The sequence below is a fragment of the Labeo rohita genome, chromosome 11 (genome assembly GCF_022985175.1).
Source record: "Labeo rohita strain BAU-BD-2019 chromosome 11, IGBB_LRoh.1.0, whole genome shotgun sequence".
Classification (NCBI taxonomy): domain Eukaryota; kingdom Metazoa; phylum Chordata; class Actinopteri; order Cypriniformes; family Cyprinidae; genus Labeo; species Labeo rohita.
The window spans coordinates 25,874,969-25,897,555 of record NC_066879.1 but is presented as its reverse complement, the minus strand read 5'-3'; the positions used below and the strand labels follow the sequence as shown (position 1 = coordinate 25,897,555).

The following is a 22,587-nucleotide window of genomic DNA, read 5'->3' as shown; positions in this document are numbered from 1 at the left end:
GCAGGTACTCAATTGTACTAAATAATAGAAACTTTAGGGAATGTAGTCTATTAAGAAAAAGACTCAGGGTCAAGAAAGGGAGAGGAGCAGTGGACGGGAGGAGGAGCTCTCCTTTTCCCTATCCGATGTGAGAGTAACAGGCGAAGGGAGGAACAAGGGGAGGGGAGTGGACAAAAACTGGCTTGGGGACAAAAATCTCCAAGACCTGTATTTGAACAGTAGCTGAGAGGAAGATCTGGACGTAATGTGACGCAGCACTTTGGCTCCCAGAGCACCTGGGGATACTACTGCTTCATTAACCCCCCTTCCCAGACAATCACCCGCCCACATGCGAACATCCAAGAGTTACAGAGAGGGACCCAGAAGTAGTTGCATCTATTTTTGATGTGCTACGGTCACCGTTGGTCTACCTAGATGATAAAGGGACGAAACGCTCGGGATTTGGGCTCACAGAATGAGTGCAATCGCCACCGAGGACCAGGACATGTTCTGCGAGAAGGCAGTGGCCCTCATCGTTGACCTCTGCCTGGATGACAGCCCTCTCCTAGACCCGGGAACCTGTCAGGATTTCCTCGTGCTTCTGACCAATGAAAACCCCAACATCTCCAACGCAGGTAAGTTTCCTGTGGTGTTTGATGGGAAGCTTGTTCGTTGGGGGTGACGTGGGTGGAGGACGTGCTTATGTTTATGTCGCAAAAGTGAGGTAGGACTTCAAAGGATGGTGACCTTTTAGATATGCCCACTTTCTGCGATTAAAAGCGTGCTAACGGACTTTTTGAAAGTAAGTTCTGTATAAATAATGAATCGCCATTAGTTACCTGGCACTTTTTGATTTGCCTAATGAGCCTGCTTGTGTTTGATGTTGTTCTCTTCTAAATTAAGGATGCTAGTCATTGGTGATTTAGATCATTTGTAACCGTGGCACCTCCTTTTTCCCCCCATCTAATGACAAGTGCACAATTAAGCTACGGATGGAGAAATTTCATTGATGTGCTTCATAGAAAGATGGATGCGAGTGTCTTACAACGCACTGCTCCAGACTACAGGTTCACGGCAGTCATGCAAGAAGAAATTGACATGAAATTGAATTTTGGACACAAGATCGAAGGAGCTGTGATATCTCCTAGTTGGCAGGTGATAGGAATGTCTAAAGCAATACAAATTATAATGAATTCCTGATCTGGCCAACTGCCATGGAGGAAGACGCTGAATCTAATTGTCACTCTCACTTTCTGTCACAGGAGAAATCAAATAAACCACTGCAGGCCCTGACCTGCATCTTGTCGCTGACCACAGTGATAGTGAATGCCACTGTGTGTTATCCACAAATAAACATGAATCACTGATGCCACAGAAAAACACTAATGCCAGCTCTTTAATAATGCTCAACTACTTCTTAAGTCACCTAAAATTGACATAAAGCATAATATTCCGCAACCTCTAACCTGTAATCTAATGCTAATCTACCTAGATTTTACATGCGTTATTGCTCATTTAAGAGCAACCACAGCAACAATTATTGCTATATAACACTACATATATCTCACTCTTACCAAGTTCACAACTGGTGTGTCACAGATGAAGCCAGAAAATAACAGCTAAATGAAAGTAATAAATTGGCACAAAATATATTTATATAAAAAATGTATAATATTAATATTAAATCTTTGATATTGATTTAGATTTAAATAAAAAAAAATACAATTATTTGAATTATTAATATTTAAATATTTAGTAATTGCTTATTGCTTATGTCAAAACCACATATCCAATCAAATCATATTTTTACACCGAAAAGCTAGCCAAATTTGTCCTGCTGAAAACCATGGACAACCATAAAGAAAATTCACAAGAAAATATAAAATAACTTCCATTAAACACACATTAGACTTAATGGCCACGTTAACACAGTAGCACAATACTTTGCCAGACCTGTGTTTGAGTCCTTAATAGGGTTATGTTCACACACTGTACAGTTATTTACGGGGGTGACAACCGCATTCTGTAACCGAACTTACACCCGTAAATTTTCAGGACTCACAACCGCATTCTCGGAACACGCGCTGTGTGAACGGAACTGGACAGGACGACTAGTTGTCCGTCACGTCATTAAGTTCGAGAAACGCGCGTCTACCGTCTGTTTCGTGCTTTCATATGTGGTTTCGGTAACTTAGGCCCCGTTCACACTACAAGCGACACGCAGCGACAAAGCGACACGATCCCATTCATTTCAATGGAGAGCTGGCGATTTCCGGCGACAAGCGCGACATCGAGCTACAGCGACAATTCAGAATCCCTCAACTTTATGCAAATGAAGAGTGACTTTCGGGAGCTGGTTAATGAAGGTTTGATGAATGAACTCGCGGCTCGATTAGACTCTTGTCCTGTGAGAAAGTAATAAGACTTTAAGTTTCATGGACGTCGCCATCGACGTCGATATTACTTTGGTCACTGTTGCTATGGTTACTGGTAAGGAATACAGCCTTGACTCCTGTTCACGTTCATACAAACAGTATTCGAGACGCTGATAAGCTGCTGTTTGAACAGAACATTTTGAGACTCACACCTGTAAGTAAATGCGGTTGTCAATCCCAAAAACTGGCAGTGTGACCATAGCTACTGTTTTGGGTCGCCAATTGATGTCCATAAAACCAATTCTCTATACTGCTTTTTCCATGAGTAATGCTACAGCTAAAAAAAACACAGCTCATAATGTCATAAAGTCATAATGATTGAGCTCTAATTAGGAAGGAAGCACTGAGTGTGTGAAGGGGAGATGCCTGCTGACTTGACTAGCAGTGGAGGGAAGCTCTGGAACCTGCAGTCCACAGGCAGTAATACTAGATGAATGGAGGACTGCCGCTGGCCTCCGCAACCCCATGGCGGGAGCTGCACCCAGCCTGCCAAAAAGCAAAGGTCATGCATCAGGAGAGCCAGGTGGTGCAGCACTCATGCAATGCCAAAACCCGACACGATAGAGCAGCACTGAGTACGTAACACTGATCAGCACTCTGCAGTTTGCTGTTAATTGTCTGAAGCAATTGTCCAACATCCCTCTTGAATAGATCTCAAGCGGAAGAGCATGTGTTACTGCAGCTGCACTGTAGTAAAAAGCATCACTTTTTATTAGGAATTCATGGGATGCTTGTGTTGAAGTCATGCCTCAGTTTCTCATGAATGAATATTTCAAAGATGTCAGATCTAAACGTAACAAAAAAGCTGTTTGTTTAATAATTCAGGGTGTGCCTCCCACAGTTCAAAGAATCTTTCTATATTTCACTTTGTCTCAAAGAATGTGTACAAGGGCCTGGATGCTTTCAAGCCTGCATGAGACTTTATGCTTTTATAAGGACACTTTATGCTATCTTTGTAATCTAGCTACAAAGCAATGTTTTACGTGTGTCCACAGGCATCGTGGATTTTTGCCACGGTCAATTAAGTCACCACCACTTTATAAAATCGCTTGCGGCACTGATGTATCTAATATAGGATGCATCTCTAAAATAGGATGCAGGTGTGTTATGTGACAATGAAGCGATGATTTTTTTTTTCTGTATGTGGTTGTTAGTAATCCAAAACGTTATTTTGTTCTTGCACGTACATTCTTTTGCTGATGTCACAGCAACATAGCCAGTGAGTGAATCTACGACATCGCCATGTAGTTACCGAATGATTCATTTGTTTGAGTCGGTGGTTCTTTTTAGTGATTCAAAAAAAATGTCATGGTATATAGATGCAGTAGTAATTAGTTTCTGGAACAAAAGAATCAGGTACTCCACAACAGGTACTCATTGTAAAGCGGATATTTTTAGGTAATCAAAGCAAACAGCGCTACAAATGAATTTTAAGAGGGGAAATCAAAAGCAGTGGAGACAGAGTAGTCAGATTTGCAAACAAATGTCTTAAATGAGTTGGATCTTTTTAGTGAATCAAACACAGACAGGTAACAGATTGTCACACTAACTATTTCCATAGTTACATTAGTGTAGATTACATTTACATCAATACTATTTTCTCATTTAGTATTATTATTTAAATGTACAGTGGCAGGCGAAAGTTTGGGAAGCCCTTGCACAATCTGTGAAAATGTGAATAATTTGAACAAAATAAGAAAGATCATACAAAATGCATGTTTTTTTTTTAATTTAGTACTGTCCCGAGTAAGATATTTTACTTAAAAGATGTTTATATACAGTCCACAAGAAAATAAAAAACTATTAGCTGAAATTATAAAATAACCCTCTTCAAAAGTTTGGGAGCCCTTGGTTCTTAATACTATGTGTGGTTACTTAGATGATCTCTGTTTTTTTGTTTTGTGATGGTTGTTCATGAGTCCTTTTTTTGTTCTGAACAGTTAAACTGAGCACTGTTCTTTAGAAAAATCCTCCAGGTCCTGCAGATTCTTCAGTTTTCCAGATTCTTTTGCATATTTTAACCCTTTCCAGCAGTGTCTTTATGATTTTGAGATCCATCTTTTCACATTGAGGACAACTGAGGGACTCAAACACAACTATTTAAAAAAGGTTCAAACATTCACTGATGCTCCAGATGGAAACACGATGCATTAAGTGGGGTGAAAACTTTTGAACAGGATGAAGTTTTTCTTATTTTGTTAAAATATATTTTTTTTCCATTTAGTACTGCCCTTCAGAAGCAACAGGAGATACTTGCATGTTTCCCGAAAGACAAATTAAGTACAATTTACCTTGATCTAGAAATTCAAAATGTTTATGATCTGTCTTATTTTGTTAACATTATTCACGTTTTCACAGATTCTGCAAGGGGTTCCCAAACTTTCGCATACCACTGTATACTAAGTCTAGGTGAGATATCTGTGGAGAAACATTTTAAAGTAGGCCTAATTGTGCTTCGCAACTGATCTTGAGCGTGGATAAATGATGGTTACCCCTAAATTTTCTTGTTCAAGGACATGACGAAAACACGCAAGCATGTAATAAAGGATTTTGTGTCTAAAATTTAAAAAGGAAATTACTGGATTGCATTTGCTGCCTTTATTGCTATATTATAAAAACAAAAAGTTATAAGTATTAGGTTTTTATATAAGTATTTATAGTATTAGGGCCCTATGAATTGCGCAATGCGGAAAACGTGGACAGAATTATGGAATCCAGTCATAAAAATGGAATTTACTGTGGAGTGTCATGGAATTTGCCAGATTTTGGAGGAATATAAGTAATAAAAGTTTGGTTTAACTTTAAAAAACTGTGACAAATATATGTGTCACGAATCTGGTCTGTGTCTCGTTGTCCACCAACCACCAGATGTCACTCTCGCATCACTTACACACTCTGACTGTCACTATCAATCTCGGACTGCATCTCCCATCCTCCACCGCTCTTATTGCGTCAGTCCCCGTGACCAATCAGGCATCCTTAAAAACCCCGCTCCCCCTCAGTGCACTCACGGAGTATTGTTGTTGTTATTGTTGTGTTTCCTAGTTCCCGGTTCCAAGTTCCTAGTGTTTAGTTCTATCGCCTGGTCTTCTCGTTCTCGTCTGTCTAGCCGCCTGCCTTTTGTACCCTCGCTCGTGTTTACGGATTATTCCCTTCGCTCAGCCCCTTTATGGATTATGTTCGCCACGGATCGACCCACGCCTGACTCACGGACTTCTATTGTGCATCGCCCCAACATACCTGTTTGCTGTGATTTTGACCCTGCCTGTCTGACCATGTCTTTGCCTCGTCCATTAAATAAAAGTTCGCAATTGGATCCGCTTGCCTCTCGTCTCGTTCATCCCGTAACAGAATACTCCGTCATACAAGGATCCAGCAACTTTTTTCACGGACATCATCCAGGTATGGACTGTACTTATTTGACTGTGGGCTCGTCTTTCACGGTGGGGGTCGCTAATGAGGAACGCGATACCCCAGTGATGCCGGTCGCGCAACCCGCTCGCGGAGTGGCGGGCGCGTCGGAGCGCGGTCATATAATGGCGGCTACTGTGGAGCCGGCTCGCAAAATGGCGGCCGCGCCGGAGCGCGACGCCACGAACACGCCGGCCGCCTGGCCTGCTCACGACACGGCGGCTCTGCTGGAGCACGCTCAAGCAGGGGTGGCCGCGTTGGATCGGCTTCTCGAAATGATGGCGAACTTGGAGCTCATTCGCAAAATGGCGGCGAGAACGGAGCTTCGTCACGTCACAGCTGCTATACCTGAGCCATATGAAGTTGCAGCTGCGTTTCCTGATTCAAGTCAAGTTTCCAAGTCAAGTCAAGCTACAGCTGCTGTTCCTGTGTCAAATCAAGCTGGAGCTGTGTTTCCTGTGTTAAGTCAAGTCAGAGCTGCTCTTCCTAAGGCAAGTGAAGTTAGAACTGTTGTTCCTGTGTCAAGTCGGGTTAAAACTGTGTTTCCTGTCTCAAGTGAAGTTACAGAGCCACCGCACAAGATGGCTGCCACGCCAGAGCCACCGCACAAGATGGCCGCCACGCCAGAGCCACCGCACAAGATGGCCGCCACGTCAGAGCCTGCTAAAGCCCCGTCAGTCAAGCCACAGCCTGCTCAGGCCATCTCAGTCAAGCCACAGCCTGCTCAGGCCATCTCAGTCAAGCCACAGCCTGCTCAGGCCATCTCAGTCAAGCCACAGCCTGGTCACGTCATGTTTTCTGCTCCTGAGTCGGCACCCATCATGGCCGGTCTTCCCGAAGCGGTTTCAGACTCAAGTCACGCCCCGCCTGACGGCCCAGACTCAAGTCACGCCCCGCCTGACGGCCCAGACTCAAGTCACGCCCCGCCTGACGGCCCAGACTCAAGTCACGCCCCGTCTGGTCCCAAGTCTGCTCCAGAGGTCCCGTCAGTTGGAGAAGCCGCGCCAATGCCTCCTGAGGTGTCAGCCGTGGCTGTGGATCCTCCCTTGAAGGTGGCGCCCCCCTACAAACTCTCTGCTTCTTCCCTCATTCTGTCTGCCTCCTCTGTCACTGTTCTCCCCAGGTCCCAGTCTATTATGCGGGTTCCTGCTCAGCCCTGGTGGGCCCTGGCGCCTCCTGTTCCGCCCTGGAGGGCCTCGGCGCCTCCTGTTCCGCCCTGGAGGGCCTCGGCGCCTCCTGCTCTGCCTCCGGTGCTGTCCTGGAAGGTCCCGGGGTCTCCTGCTCTGCCTCCGGCTCCGCCCTGGAAGGCTCCTGCTCCACCTCCGCTCTGGAGGGCTCTTGCTCCGCCTCCGGCCCCACCCTGGAGGGTACCTGCTCTGTCGGTCCTGCCTCAATCTCTGGGCTTCCCTCATGGACCTGGTCCTCCAGCCCTCGCCCTGTCTCGCTCCCACCCCACCGCTCCCTGGACTGTTGTTTCCCTCGAGCGTCTGGAAGCCGCTCCTTGGGGGGGGCTATGTCACGAATCTGGTCTGTGTCTCGTTGTCCACCAACCACCAGATGTCACTCTCGCATCACTTACACACTCTGACTGTCACTATCAATCTCGGACTGCATCTCCCATCCTCCACCGCTCTTATTGCGTCAGTCCCCGTGACCAATCAGGCATCCTTAAAAACCCCGCTCCCCCTCAGTGCACTCACGGAGTATTGTTGTTGTTATTGTTGTGTTTCCTAGTTCCCGGTTCCAAGTTCCTAGTGTTTAGTTCTATCGCCTGGTCTTCTCGTTCTCGTCTGTCTAGCCGCCTGCCTTTTGTACCCTCGCTCGTGTTTACGGATTATTCCCTTCGCTCAGCCCCTTTATGGATTATGTTCGCCACGGATCGACCCACGCCTGACTCACGGACTTCTATTGTGCATCGCCCCAACATACCTGTTTGCTGTGATTTTGACCCTGCCTGTCTGACCATGTCTTTGCCTCGTCCATTAAATAAAAGTTCGCAATTGGATCCGCTTGCCTCTCGTCTCGTTCATCCCGTAACAATATGACTTCATGTGATAATAGTACTACTGCTAATAAAATTATACTTATATATTAAAACATTATAATTACTGTTATATGCCTTCATTTATTCACCAGAAAAAAAGTATTTCTGAAAAAAAAGAAATAAAAAAGGTGTTTTTCTAATAAAACCAATTAATTAAGATGCTTTTGATTATTAAAATTTAATTTAACCATTACAATTTTATCCAGAAAATTAAAATGGAAAACACAGAATTTGGTACAAATAAAACTGAATTTGAGAAAAAAAAAAGTATTTCATAGGGCGTTAAAAATGTAATTTCTGTTAAACTTTTAATAAATTGTTGTTAAATTGTGTACGTTTCATAATTTGTATTAATTAGGCATGCTTTTTGGTTTATAAAATTTAATTTAACCATTAAAACAGAGTCCAGAAAAGTTAAAAGGGGACAGAACTGAATCCATAAAAAATAAAATGAAAAAAAAAAAATGGAATTGGGGGGAAAAAAAAATTAAATGGAATTTTAGAAAAATTAAAACAGATTTCATAGGGCCCTATATAATGCTATCACTAGACTAACAGATCATGCTTAATGTTTTCGTACTATTCTATGCATTTATTCACTGAATATCCAGGACAATTTCAGTAATGACCTGTATATTAAATTCTCTATTTATCAAAATTAAAAACAAAAGGGGTTTAAAGGGGTTTTTAATATCAATTAAAGGGGTCATCAAATGCATTCACTTTTTAATGTTGTTTGAACATAAATGTGTGTTGGCAGTGTGTGTACACAGCCACCCTATAATGATAAAAATTCACCCAGTGGTATTTTTTTAATCCTTATAATTAATATCCCCTTTTTCATATCAAGCCTATTATGAACATAGCAGACTAATTGGACTAATGTTGCTTTCCTTTTTAAAGGAATGCACCCCTGATCTACATACATGCATCTATGTTCACGCAAATCATTCGTGATTCAGCTTCACCTATACAGAGTAAGTTGCAAATCACCTTTCCTAATAATGTGCTAGTTAGCAAGCTTTAAGGCTAAATGCGGCTAAATGCGGCTAAATGTGGCTAAAGTAAACAGGATGTCTCGTCACCACACCGAAAAGAGCGGCGGGGTGAGCGGAGCTCATTAGCATTTAAAAGGACATGCAACAAAACAGGTTGCTGTGAAAAGAGCTGAAGGTATTAATGGTGTTGCTTACACTACCACTGAGAAATTTTAACCAAAGTATGTGATAGGCTTTTCATTAAGACCCTAAAGAATCATATCAGCTTGTGGAATATGGGCATCCGATGACCTCTTTAATAGTGTTTTAATAGCTACTCCCATGCCTGGCGATCAGAGCCAAAGCATAAAGTGTAAACACTCATTCCATCATTAATTCTCTTTGTAAACAAGCATTACAAGTTTATTGACCTGCTTGTATAAAAAGAGGTGCTGAGGAAGGTGAATTTAAGACGGTCAAAGTCAATATAATGCTACTCAAGCACATGATGATAGCGTATGTTAGGGATGACCATCTTTCTCACCCCATTTCTGCTGTATAGAAGCCCTCAAGGTTAAATCAATTACATTTCCTTTCAAACATGACGAGAGGTATATGACTGAGTATAATGGTTGAGCAATAGAGGGCATGTGGATTGGGGACCTCATTTCTTTCCACTAGTGTTGAAAAAGATGAAGAGAAACCATGCAGAATGCCGGTCACATTACAAAGTGGCACCTCTCCCCCTGTTTCTATAGCACATTGAGCAGAACGTTACTATTAGCCACTGAAGAGTAGTTTAGCACACTAGGCTTCACTGCAGTGAGCCAACCGCTCATTCTAGACCTACTACTGCAGCTACCGCATTATGTGGCCATGAATAAATAAAACAGCGAGTAGACATCAGACCAGCAGGGAAAATAGCATACACACTCTGTCTATGTGTTCTCCTCCCCTGCTGAAGAAGGAACAAGATAGATAGAGAGTTTTGCGTGGCTGTGTGTGTGTGAAATAACTACCGGGGGAGTTAATTCTCAGTAACCCACTGGGGAATTCCTGTGTGCCGGTGAAGTCCTGTGAGTTCTGATTAAATTATTTAGCATACCCCAGTGCTGTGTGCCAAGCTAATTTGTGACCATACCTTTATAGACTTTGTTAATTACTGAACAGGTGTAGACTAGGCACAGCCAAAATTACATCCTTTGTCATTTTTCTTTATGGGCCTTAAGCATTCTCACTTGCACTAAGCTTATTCTTATAATAGCAAAATCTTCTGGGGGTTTGGCAGTGCTATCAACTTAAGTATGAATAATGTTAATTTATACTTGCAGGCACCCAATATTTCTAGTGAAATAAATGTGAGAAGCAATCTAGCTTTTCAACCTTGTCTCTCAACTTCACAATATCACACCGGCATCAGACAGTATGTGTCAGAACTAAAAAAAAAGGTTCCTTTAACTACAGAGATTATCCACGAATGAAAATTATGTCATCATTTATTCACCTTAAATAATATAAGCTTCTAAAAAGATGCAAAAGGATCATAAAATGAATCGTAATCTACACTGTTAGACATTTCAAAGAGTTTTTACAGTAACTTACTAGCAACACTGTTGCCAGTAAGTTACTGTAATTAGAATTTACAGTAGCAAACTGTAGATGTTTTACAGCCAAATACTATAAAAAAGTCAAATTCATCAGTATACTGTAATTCATTCATTTTAATATAGATTTCAGTAGATTTTATCATTTTTATGTTGAATTCATTTAAATTTACTCTACATAGGTACTACTGGCATTCAATTAAAACAGACACAATAATTGCAAAATATCAAATACTTTATTTAAAGCAATGCATGTATAATGTTTAAAAATACAGTCTTCCACTGCTGGAACAGTGCATCTTCACCATTTCTCCTGTCTTAGGACGTTTTGCAGTGCATTATGTTGTATCCTCTGGATTTATCCTCACAAAGAATCTATAGGCAACAGAAACATAATGGAGAAAAAGACATGCAGCCAAAGAATACATAGTCATCTGCAAAACCCAGGTGCTTCTCCAAAACATGGCCTCCACCTTTGCTCACCATCCACTTTGTTAGTGACATAAATGTCTTCTCTGAAAAACAAGTAGAAATGGCACACTTTTAAAAGGAAAACCCCACATGGAATACACAAACATCTCAAAACCATAGTTGTTCTCTTACCATGAACTATCAGTCTCAGGGTGGTTGGCATGATCATGTCTTTTTGATGCTTCATTGCAGTTGCCTTTAAAAAACAAACACAACAAAATGCAGTAAATCTTAAATTCCATGAATAATTATAACAAACTAATTCTAAAACTAGAAGGCAGCTAACAGTTAGCCATAAAACTTGTCTAACCTAGCTATAGGCTACCTGAACAAAATTTCACATTAGTTAACCTAATGTTAATATAAGATAAGCGTTGTTCCTTAAAAATTATTTTAGTTCGGTAACTTAATTCAACAAGCTGACAAAAGCCGTTTGAAACGACAGTGCAGTTTACCATAGTAAAGTTTGGAACTGCCATCTTGATGGGTAAATATTACTAGGTTAAACTGGTGTGCAACAATCTGACAAACATATATATATTTTTATCTTACTTGCTGGTCTTAATCTCTCGTAAGTTGCATTGACACCCAGCGTAGATGTTCTCCGTAACTCTTCCGCTCTCACGGGTTCATCCCCAGGCAAACGCCATGGCGCTGCCCCGCTGCTTCAGCATCTTCCTCGGACACGAGTGGCACAGCGCAGAGTGACTCGACAAAAGAAGGCAATATAGAACCCATTAAATATACTATCTACAGTGAATGCTTACATTAAAGTAATCCCCCGGTATATTTCTGACTTACAGATGTACTTCAAGCGCTCCCACAGTGTCTGACATGAAGGACCAACGGATTTTCCAATCATTACAAGTGATGCAAAACATCCAGTGTAGTCCGTCCCAAGTGCATTTGTGAGAAAATCTGCCTGCACGCATTTGTGAGAAAATATAATAAATGAGGAAAATAAAACGACCTCAATAGAATGCCACCAATGAGGCCGTTACAGCAAATACAGTAGTAAACAGCAATTTTAAGGAATACAATAAGTCTCTGTATGTGGGGTCTGACTCTGTATGTATGAGAAAATTCCCATAATGCAATGGTTATTACAGTTATTTACTGCAAAGGGAATTTGCAGTATTATACTGGGTGATTTACAGTTAATAACTGTAGAAATTACAGAAATGTCTAACAGTGTATATGACACTTGTGCTATATTCGAACAGATTTGTGTGAAAAGATATAATTTTTTTTGTGCCAATATTCATCAGACTAATCCAGCATTTTGCAAATAAACAATCTGCTTTGCGAAGAAAACTTTCAAACAAACGCAAAGTGATTCGCAAATAGAAAACTCTATTTGAGAGAAAATGCAGTTGTATGAACAAATATATGTATTGTGTGTTACAGCTTCCCTTTTATGGGGAAACTTGCCTTGATTTTCTCACAAATGCAATTGAGCAACTTCGATGTCTCTGCTGTTTTTGAACTAATAAATCATGTTAAGAACTTTACAGCACTTAGTGTGAATTTCATTGACATTGTAGAATAGGGTTGTTTTGTGAAAAGCATTGGTTCATTATAGATATAGTAAGACAGAAACTCACCTGTTCCCCACTCATGTTGGTCTGCTGTATTCCCCGAAAAATTAAACGGGTCTTTTGGGTCTCTGGAAACTAGCATAAATTGACCGACAGCGCCATCTGCTGTTTTTAGAAAAGGAAGTTGCTCAATTGCATTCGTGAGAAAATCTGCCTGCACGCATTTGTGAGAGAATCAAACCAAGTTTCCTCATAAAACGGCAACTGAGTCTCACAGTTGTAATGCACAATACATGTATTTGTCCATACCTCTGCATTTTACTCTCCGATAGAGTTTTGTATTTGCAATCACTTTTTGTTTGAAAAGGTTTTGTTTGAAAGTTCAGTTTTTCTTTGCAAAGCAGATTGTGTTTATTTGCAAAACGCTGGATTTTTTTTCGATGAATTTTGGCACAAAATTGATTATGCATATAAATTTATATGCAGTCCTCAGATGTTTGTCCTCACAGTTTGTTATATAGCAATATTATAGCAATAGCAATATTCTGACATTAATTTGATCCGAAACTGGTAAATTAGCAGAAATTCTCACTCCACCATGCCATTAACTGTAGTTCAATCATGACAACTTTCTGACTATTTTAGCATGGTAATAGACATGACAGTGTTAATGTATTCGATCTTGGCTGAATAGATCTGCTACGATGCTGAATTGCTGCTGCTGCAAAGCAAGTACAGGAACTTATGGTGACAAATACGTGAGTATTTAAGACATACTGCTGCTGCACAAGTAGCATATATAATAATGTGTAGCATTAGTGCTGTGCAACTATTAATCGCATCCAAAAGAAAAGTTTTTGTTTACAAAATACACACACATGCATGGATATATTTAAGAAAAATATGGTATGTATATATATTTAATATATTTATATATAATATTAATTATATCAAAAAATATATAAATGTAAATACATGTGAATATTTTCAAAATATATACTGTATGTACATTTAAATATACACACATGCATGGATATATTTAAAACAAAACCTTTTATGTGATTAATCACGATTAATCATTGCACAGCATGATGTAACAGATCTGTACAGGTGGAGCTGGGGAGGTGGAGGGTTTCAGAAGAACTCATGCAACCTCATTGACTGCGTATGCAATATGAACCAGTCAGCTTATGCCAAGTAGTTTAACGCTTCATCACTTTGCAATAACGACCCATCAGCCTGCGCCATCTAGAGTTTCATGACAGAACAGCAGATGTGCAACAAAGTTTTCAGGAAATGGTTGTAGCTAGTTAGTTTTTCCAAAACAACTGATTTTCAGCAAACAATTACTAGAATTTCTGGGATACTCCCACACAGATTTTTAATAGCTTTAGAAGATCTGGACTGTAGTGTGCAATTATAGCTTGACAGTTTATTCTTTTATTTTAATTGAAAGAGCAGCGAAGAAATTTTGTTTGTTAAATAACATGAGACTTAGTAAAAGATGACACATTTTTAATTTTTTGGGTAAACTATCCCTAAAATCCTACATTGCTTAAATCCACCCTTGAAACCACCCTTTCTTTCATGTATACATCTCTAGGATGATGCCACTGAGAATAAGATACTGGAGGCCTTTTGTGCCAAATGTGTTTAGACATTGCAAAGGACATTGATCTCTGATGTCCATCTCCATGTGCATCACTTCTAGGAATCAAGACATTTAAGCTGTTACCATCTCAAAAGATGAGACCGAGCCAAAAAAAAAAGAAAGCTACTGAAAATGAGCCTGACTATAACAACGGAAAATTGAATCACAGGCTGCCCTGTAGCAGGACATGGAGGGGATTCAGCGGTTTAGGCAGAGAGCAACATCCAAATGGACTCATTTCTAAAATCTAATTTCCAGGTTCTGCCTGTTATGGGTGACTGTGACATTTCATCCCTGATTGTGTTAAATTTGTTCTCTGTTCAGTGGCATGGGCCGAGGTTAACAAGCCATGCATGCGGCCGTTGACAGGCCTTGCGAGTAGATGTAGATTCTGACAGTTATACTGCCTCTCAGAGGCAAGCCTCTCAACAAAAAGAAATTCAACAGCATTTTCAATATTTAGTGGAGTGTGGGGCTTGCACAACTCCTGGGTAAAGCATGATGTGTGTGCTATGTGCTTTTACTGAAATTGAGAGATTTGTAGTTTTGAATGATATCAACAGCTGAATTTTCAGATGTCACATGGTTTATTTTAACAATGAGCTTAGTACCTTTCTGTGCCTTGAACATGTCAGTTGTGTTGCTGTCTATACAGGGTCAGAAAGCTCTTAGATTTCATCAAAAATATCTTAATTTGTGTTCTAAAAATGAACAAAGGTCTTACAGATTTCGAACGACGAGGGTGAGTAATTAATGACAGAATTTTAATTTTGGGGTGAACTATCCCTTTAAATTACACTCAACACTCATATAGACTGCAAGATGTGTTTGGTACTATAAGCAGAATTGATTTGATAGAATGAATAAATGTAATTTAGCATTTGCTTGGTCAGTAAGCTCTACAATTTGATCTGGAATAGAGTGGAAAATAAATAAACATGTTAACTGTACAAACACCCAGGAGCTCTATTCTTGGCAACAGAAAGGAGTAAACTGTTTTCACCACCTGGGAGTAGAACATACAATTTTTCAGCTCATAAAGCTGATTACACAGCGGCAAATACAAAGTGCCATTGAGACCGATATTCATGAGAGGTCAGGGGTACAATCAGCCTTGCAGTGGTTCCAAGGCAAGCTGATGGGTTCATAAACTCATCTGCTGTCATACATTTATGATAATTCATTAGATCAGTGTAGGCCTTGACGCCCACATCATTCTACATAATTTCATAAGTGTAATCTGAGCCAACTGCTCAGACTTCAAAGTAACTCTTACTAGCATATGACATGCAACACAATAGGTTTGATTTGGTCACACAAACATATAACCTGAATAATAACTAGTATCACATGAGATATCGCTTACTGTACCATTTGCACTGGTTTTGGTTCAATTTGGTTTAAAAGAATTACAAATTAAGGCTGCTTCTAAGGTACACATTGGAATTACAGAAATGCTTACATTAACAAGAAAAAGGTTTTTTTTCGCTACAATGACAGTGATGACCATTTAACCTCATTTTCTCATCAATTCTTTATTACCCATCCACAGGCCACAGGTTTATCACAAGTTGTTTTAATTAAGTTTCTTACAGACCTTTTACTCACCTACTTATCTGCCACTTTTCCCGTTTTTATTCAGCAGTTCCACATTAACTGCTTTTCACAGAGGTCACACTCTCTGCGTGCATATAGAGAGCGAGATTTGAGTCGTAAGCGTTTCTTTTCTTTTCATGTGTGTCAACATGTATTGCTAGCACACGTAGATTCATACACATTGACTTGGTATTGCAAAACAGGACAAAAGGCAAATTTATCATGCCTGGCAGAATCATTATCCAAAGCTTGTGAATATTGATTTCAAACATGGTTGAGTTATCAGGACTGAGCAAAGGAACAGAGACACTCGGGTAACATGCAATAATAACTTTATACACCATTAGTATAATTAATGACCTATACACAAGAATGATCAAGAATTGTTCCCCCCTCCATCTTTTTTAAGGTTTAAGTGATTTTAAGATTTGCCCACCCTTCAACACACGTTGGATCCTTTGCTTTACATGCAGTATAATGATTTGTGTTGATATAATGCAGTGTATGATATCATATAACTCTATGCATTCATCCAAAAATATTTGATTTGTTTTAGGGCGTTTGTTTTTATGCCACTATAATTTAATACCAAGTTTTACCAAGTTTTATAATTATAATTTTTACCAAGTTTTATAATTTATTCATCTGTGTGACTTTTTTTTTTCTACTGAACACAACAGAAGATATTTTGAAGTATGATTAAAGTTTGATTAAAACTATTTGTCCATTCAGTAAGTTAATGGGATCCAAAAAAACACATTTCATAATATCTTCTTTGCTTCCACCACAGAATTTACAAAAATAAAATAAAATAAATAAATAAAATGGTATTTACAACTTTCTGACAGAGAATTCTGAGGGGAAAAAATCCAAACTGTGAGATATAAAGTCAGATTTGTGTGAGAAAAAGTGGCAAATACCTTAATTTTTTGGCCGAAACAAGCTTCCATAGAAATAATAGTATGTAAATGATGACTTTTTGTTTTTCAGTGAAGACAAAGTCTTTGCTTTCCCTGCACATTACCATTCTAGTTCAACAATAGCTGACAACTGCCTTATGGTACATCCTCATGTCCAGAGAATAAATTACCAATTAAACCCACATGCTTGATTCTGTTAGTTTGTAAAATCAGTCTGCACTGCGAAAAGCCTAGCCCATGTGATTGAGAGCACACATAATTACCACATGATTTACATTAGAATAAGCCTTGTTGTACAGTATCTCATTGTAGGCAGGAGATGGAAATTAAAACAGACCTGGCGCTTTTGACTGAACCCTCCAGAGGCTCCTCATTCAAACCTCAGCCTTCTCTCTGCCATCATTAGCATCCTTTTCTAAAAGCCCATATTTTGAAATCTAAAATCCTGATTCATGTTTTGATACAAAAGATAACAAGGCCACAATTACCACTAAGCAAACTGTGTCTTTAATAATAGATGTGCTGTATCATGCTTAAAATACACTGAAATATGCTGTGTGTAAAAGAAATAAATAGCACTGCACCACTGGTGGAAATTTTTAGATAATATTTATGAAATTGCAAATATCTGTGGGCTGCTCGAACGCGCCTACATCAGATTATCTGTTGAAGTTCTCATAAGCGGTTTCGGTATGTTTTAGTAAAGTGTGTGGATGGAGTATTCTGTGCTGCTTAACTGCCTTTGAGAAAAGCAGAGATGAAAGTCCAGGGCTCTGCTCACCCACCCTTCCCTCTACATCCAAGAGCACATCCCCCTCCCAATGCAGCTACAAGATCACTGATGTTAATCTGTCTAGAAGTCGGCTAGGGGGAACCGTGACATCGCAGCTGGAGAAGTAGCAGCAAACCACATAAATGTAAGAACAAGACACATAGGGTTTGTAAACCGGAGGAGCTTATTAATGCAGCCATGCATGCATCACTGAGCATATATACAACACAGTCAGACCTGGATCCTGCATGGATCCATGATTAAAATTAAAGGAACATTTCACCCATTTACTCACCCTTTCCCACTCTTTCTTCCATGGAACACAAAATATGATTTTTTTATGACTATGCTCTTTTACAAAGTCTTGATTTTATTTTGGGGGTGTACTAGAACATGCTCTCATGCCTGGTGGTTTGAAAAACGCATTATTTTTTACATAATTCACATTATTACAATACCTTTCTCCCCGGCCTGGCACAAATGGCTCGACTAGTTCCGTTGAAGCAGCTCTCCACACTGCACTGTTAGACATTTCAAAGGGTTTTTACAGTAACTAACTGGCAGATTGTATTTAATTTACAGTTGCAAACTGTACTGTTTTATAGCAAATTACTATTTAAAAAATCTAATTCATCAGCATACTACTGCACTGTAAAAAAAAAACACAAATTGTTGAGTCAGCTTAAAATAATTTGTTACCCTGCTGCCTTAAATTTTTAAGTTCAGTCAACTCAGATAAGTTTAGTCAACTTCAGATGTTAAGTTGTACTAAGTAACAACTTAGATATTTGTGTTTGTTAAACTTAAAAGCTGGGTAAATAACCCAGCTGCCTTAAAATTATAAGTTGGATCAACTCAAATATCTAAGTTGTCACTTAGTATAATTTAACATTTCAAGCTGAATTAACTTTTTTGAGTTAAAATTTGAAGGCAGCCATTGACTAAACAAATCGTTTTTTACAGTGTGTAATTCATTCATTTTAACATAGATTTAAGTAGATTTTACGTTATAGCAAATACAGTAGTATACAGCAGTTTAAAAAAAATGCGGGATTTATTTGAATGATATTCTAATGAGTTTGTGATATCACAACAACCGGAAAACAACGTTGTAGTCCAAACCAGCCGCTCGCTGTAATTCTTGAAAAGGGATTTTTTAAAAATGAAATATCTCCCATTGGAGTGGACTTTGAGATTTGTAACTTTGTAGATCTTTTTTATGCCCAAACATACACACCACACACTCACTAAAATTCAAAAAGTGAAAAAGCATAATAGGACCCCTTTAAAGAGCAGGTCATATGGGTATTGGAAAAATATATTTTTTGCAGTTTATAACATAGCTATACTTCAGTGTAAACAGTCTGCAAAGTTGTTAATCGAAAAAGTGCATGATAAATAAAGATATTGTCTCTCAAAAGAAAGAGTCAACTCTAAACCACCTTAATGAGTCGTCATATTTTCGAATCCTCTGCCTGTTACCGATATAAGTCACTCGGTAACACATTAGCATAATCCCCACCTGCCCCTGAAATACCTGCCCACAAACACTTCAGCTAGTTAGTGTGTTTACATCATGTCAAGAAGACGCTGTGTACTGCGCTGTGAAAGCAAGTTTGTTTTGTTTTCATTGCCGAAAGATGATGATGTGAAGAACCAGTGGTTGAAATTAATTTTTTGCACAATACTATCCCTGGTGAAAAAAACAGCATATGCTGGTTAGGTAGGTTTTGATGCTGGTTTAAGCTGGTCCTTTGCTGGTTTATGCTGGTCCTTGACCAGCAACATGACCAGCAAAAGCCAGCAAAGGACCAGCTTAAACCAGCTAAGGACCATCTTAAACCAGCATCAAAACCTACCAAACCAGCATCCCAGCATCAAAACATACCTACCAGCATATGCTGGTTTTTTCACCAGGGATAGCAATACAATTTGAACCTTTTGTTTTGTGTTTGCCATTTCATGTTCATGGTCTTCATGCAAAGCTACTATATTACTGAAAGTGCACAAGTTGTGTGAATCACTGTTATAATACTTCTTTGTCATTTTGGAGCTTGACAATAAAGCATCCTGCATGATTCATTGCATTTCAAAGTTGAACCTTTTAAGTCTTTCATAATTACCCTTCCTGCCTTTTAATCGAAAATAACAAGTAAGCCTTTCTTCTCAGTGTTTTTTTGAAATTCATGAGGCTTTGAATTAACATGCATACTTTTTACGTCACACGTTCTTCATTATAAATAAAAAATTATAGCAATGCAATTTCCCATGAGTTAACTTTTGAAATAATAGCAATTTAGTAGATAATTGAAATATATAATAATATCAGCTATTAGCAAAAAAATAATTTTAAACAAAAAAAACTGACAGCTGACATGAAAAACAATTCAGTGAGAGCATCACAAATATTATAGCATGGCATTTTGGTGCCTGTGTATTTCAAATCATAACCATCATTAATTCATAAAGTTATATACCAATTTAAACACGCAGTCTGCTCTAATAATAGGTCTAATAATAATAATGCTACCCACCTTATTTTACCCGTAAGAATGGGCGTGACCATGTGTCTGGCTTCGCATCCAGCTATTTATAGCTGTACAAAACAGCTCGTTTCCCTGGTGAAAAAAACAGCGTATGCTGGTAGGTATGTTTTGATGCTGGGATGCTGGTTAGGTAGGTTTTGATGCTGGTTTAAGCTGGTTCTTAGCTGGTTGATGCTGGTCCTTTGCTGGTTCATGCTGGTCCTTGACCAGCAACATGACAAGCAAAAACCAGCAAAGGACCAGCTTAAACCAGCATCAAAACCTACTTAACCAGCATTCCAGCATCAAAACATACCTACCAGCATATGCTGGTTTTTTCACCAGGGTTTGCTGCTTGATATTGCAAACTGGCATATCTTACCATATTTTAGTGTATTATCTTAATTATGAACACACTGGTTTGTAGTGCACACAGTTTTACCGTTTACTGCACGCTGTTATTCTTCTCGTCATTTCCCTATAGCGGCAAATGAACAGCTTACTTTCACGTTGAAGAATAAGGTGGATAAACATTAATAAAAGAATGTAGTGTAAAATGTGCCCTAATGTAGTCTGCATAGCAGAAATAAGAAGAAATGCAAGGATCTGGTAAATATGTCTTGTTGAATGTAGGCTAATATAGATTTTCACCATCAATGATATGGTGATACATTTACAATTTAAAAAAAAAAAAAAAAAAAAAAAAAAAAAAAAAAAAAAAAGCTGTTTTGTGTAGCTTTCAGTAAATTAAATACAGTTATACATTAAATCTAATATAATTTCTAAGGTAACAGGTTGATGTTTTATTTATTTATTTTTACTTTAAAGAAACAAAAGTGATTTCTGTTGCATAAACTGCGGGGTTATTTGTTTGAAGCAGTTGTGACCGTTCTCTGTCTTGGTAAAAGTATTGTGTGTGCGTGCGTGCGTGCGTGTATGTGTGTGTGCACGCACGCGCCCCAAGACAATTACAATACAGCATCCCTCTCGCTGAGCAATGGCTGGCTTCCTCGCGGTGCCATAGAAACGCGGTCCCGTTCGCGCTGCTGTGGAGAGCTCATTCTGAGGCGAGCTTGCGGAAAGACAAGAGCTGTTTTGAGGCAGGGGGTCTCAAAAACTGCAAGAAAGCGAGTTTAAGTGGGAATACCAGAAGTGGGAGAAGGAAAAAACGCTTAGCGGTAAGAATTCATTTATATATTTGTGTTATCAATAAAGTTGGAAGGGTATTTTTTCACTATCAGTGCTTTGACACAACCGCATTACCCACAAAGACGCATTATATATTTTTTACTTGAAGACTGTTTGTGACTATATATAATCTATACTATGATTTTGTTCGTTGTATTTGTTGTTTAAATAAAGAGTTAAAAGTTCCTGCAGCATTGATAATATTTGCATGCAGGTGTTCATATGATTTGCGTTAACACATCTTGAAGCTCCCTCGACTACTAAAGAGATTATAGGCTGCCTTGTTTCATAATAGGCTAATTAAGAAATAAATCTGCATAAAACATAACTTTGCGAGGGGGTGGAAGACTTTTATGTCGTTTCCTTCTAATCTAGTTTTTAGTACCTCTTAATAGGCACCATCTGTGGCTCTTTCGTCCCAGGGAAAGTCTTTATGACCTAAGTACAAAGGTTGATGTCTTTTATACAGTGTTGTATTGATCTCACCATAGTGTCTAAGTCCTTTAGCTTTGAGCATATTAAACATATGGCAGTGGAAAAAAAAGGTGTTGGTGGTGCCCTAGGGCTGCTTAGGGCAGGAGCTTACATTTTATACCAGATGTATATTCATTCAAGCACAGAGTGAATGGGGTGCTGAAAGCATGAAGGATGAATATAGTGTGTATAATACACAGGATGCTTTTGTTCTGTGTGTTGTTTACGTGTATGTTTAGTGAGGGTACAGCAAGTGCAGTGACCTGCTTTCTGGTGCAGTGGCAGTTCGGTCCATCACGGTTCATCTCAGCAGGTCGTCCAGAGCCTCTTCCTGCATTGGCAGTTGAACACACTGGAGGTTATAGTGTTAAAGCATTGTTGTCAGCTGCATCTCCCAAAGCTGCAATGTAGGCAAACGAAAGATGTGGCTACAACAGGCTGCGGTACATTGCTTATCATCCCTTAGTTTTACACTGACTCACTGTCCCAACCTTTAGGTGATAATGACGGTGCATTAGCCGTCCAAGATAGAATGGCTTGTTATAGTACAAGTGGGAATGGGAAAAAATATATAAAACGTCTTTGATAAAAAGAAATGCAACTCGGCAGCAGCTGCGCCCGATACGCTGGCGAGAGATACGGGAGACACAATGATTTCTTGTTGAGTAATGATATTAATATTTTACTTGTTGTGACCTACATGAGACATCTTTTGATGTTAGTAAAATTGGTAAAAAGTATGTTTAACCACTTATTATAATGCGTCTGTATTTCAAATCATTTTTCTGTCATCAAACTCTGTAGCAGGATTTTATTATCAGCTTTACCGATAATGGATGCTTAATATTGGTTGACTTTTTGCTGACATGGGTGTATTTTTATAGTAGCATTGGCGCTGTGTCATCAGTACAGCACTAATGACTTGGTCGAACTATATGGCCAACCTCAATATGTTTTGTTAAAACCTGTATGAGGTTATCTGGAAAGCTTCTAGCTTTTTCA

The 22,587-nt window shown here is 39.2% G+C and overlaps 1 protein-coding gene across 1 annotated transcript in view; it reads left to right on the top strand.

Annotated features, from left to right (window-relative positions):
• Positions 1–218: 218 nt before the first annotated feature.
• syt6b (synaptotagmin VIb) overlaps positions 219–22,587 on the top strand; it is a 39,513-nt gene continuing 17,144 nt past the window's right edge. The window contains exon 1 of the mRNA XM_051122620.1: positions 219–614. Within this exon, the coding sequence (XP_050978577.1) occupies positions 455–614 (160 nt within the window). The 5' untranslated portion in view covers positions 219–454. The remainder of the gene's footprint in view (positions 615–22,587) is intronic.